Source organism: Pygoscelis adeliae, unplaced genomic scaffold (assembly GCF_000699105.1).
Source record: "Pygoscelis adeliae isolate BGI_AS28 unplaced genomic scaffold, ASM69910v1 Scaffold426, whole genome shotgun sequence".
NCBI classification, from domain to species: Eukaryota; Metazoa; Chordata; class Aves; order Sphenisciformes; family Spheniscidae; genus Pygoscelis; species Pygoscelis adeliae.
Window position 1 is genome coordinate 68,307 of NW_008824994.1, and position 951 is coordinate 69,257.

Genomic DNA, 951 nt, shown 5'->3' on the forward strand with positions numbered 1-951 from the left:
TAACACTGGAAACGGGGAATTCTGCCTGTCGAACCCCGCGCCCCCCCCCCGCCCCCAGCAGTTTTCCCTCTTTTCCTTCCTTCCAGTTTCCTGGAGCAGCTGCACAAACACCAGGGCGCGGTGCTGCATCCCGACTACAAGACGTCGTTCCGCTCCTTCGACGATGCCTTGCAGCGGCTCCTGCCCTACCACGTCTACCAGGGGATGCTGCCCTCTGCTCAAGACTACAGGAAGGGTGAGTCCTCCCGGGGGGTGGCCCACAGCCCTCCGGGGCTGCCAAAACGTGAGGACGGTGGATTGAGCTTTGAAAAAAGAAGCGGGGGTTTTAATACTGAAAAAAAAAACCAAAAAAACGGAGAAACAGATCTATGCCTTCACTCTAGAAAAACGTAAATTCCCGAGACAATATGTGTGAAGTTTTCCAGGGTTTCCGACCTGGAGTAGCTCAAAGCTGCGTTAAAGGTCGGTCGCAGTCTCTGCGTGTTTTGAAAAAGCATTAGAGCGGACCTTAGCAGATTCTTAACAATCACAGCAATTAAACATTACACTGAACCCCTTTTTTCAGGGTCTCCCCCAGGTGAGTCCGCTGAAAAAGTTAATAATAAAGAGCCACCGACCCCGTATCTGCGTTTGCCTTGTGACACAAACTTCCTTTTCTCCCCATCCTCCTCTTCCTCGCAGTGGACGAGGAGTTTGAAGTGGTGTCTACCCAGCTGCTGAAGCGCACGCAAGCGATGTTGAACAAGTACCGCCTGCTGCTCTTAGAGGAGTCTCGGGTGAGTCCGGCGTCCTGCCTTCTCCAGTCTGACCCGGTGGGGCTACAAACACGACTGTTTCTCCGACGCGGGCTGCTCCGGTCGATCCGCGGCTTTTCGGGTTCGGCGCCGCGTCGTCTGTGCGGCGTGGCCCCCGTGGTGGGCTACGGGCTCTGTCCTGCCGCGGTGGAGTCGG

At 55.7% G+C, this 951-nt stretch overlaps 1 protein-coding gene across 1 annotated transcript in view; it reads left to right on the forward strand.

Moving 5' to 3' along the window:
• The window catches only part of GLTSCR1 (glioma tumor suppressor candidate region gene 1), a 16,005-nt gene that overhangs the window by 12,741 nt on the left and 2,313 nt on the right, over positions 1-951 (forward strand). The window contains exons 8-9 of the mRNA XM_009326152.1: positions 87-235; positions 682-776. Coding sequence (XP_009324427.1) covers positions 87-235; positions 682-776 — 244 coding nt within the window. The remainder of the gene's footprint in view (positions 1-86; positions 236-681; positions 777-951) is intronic.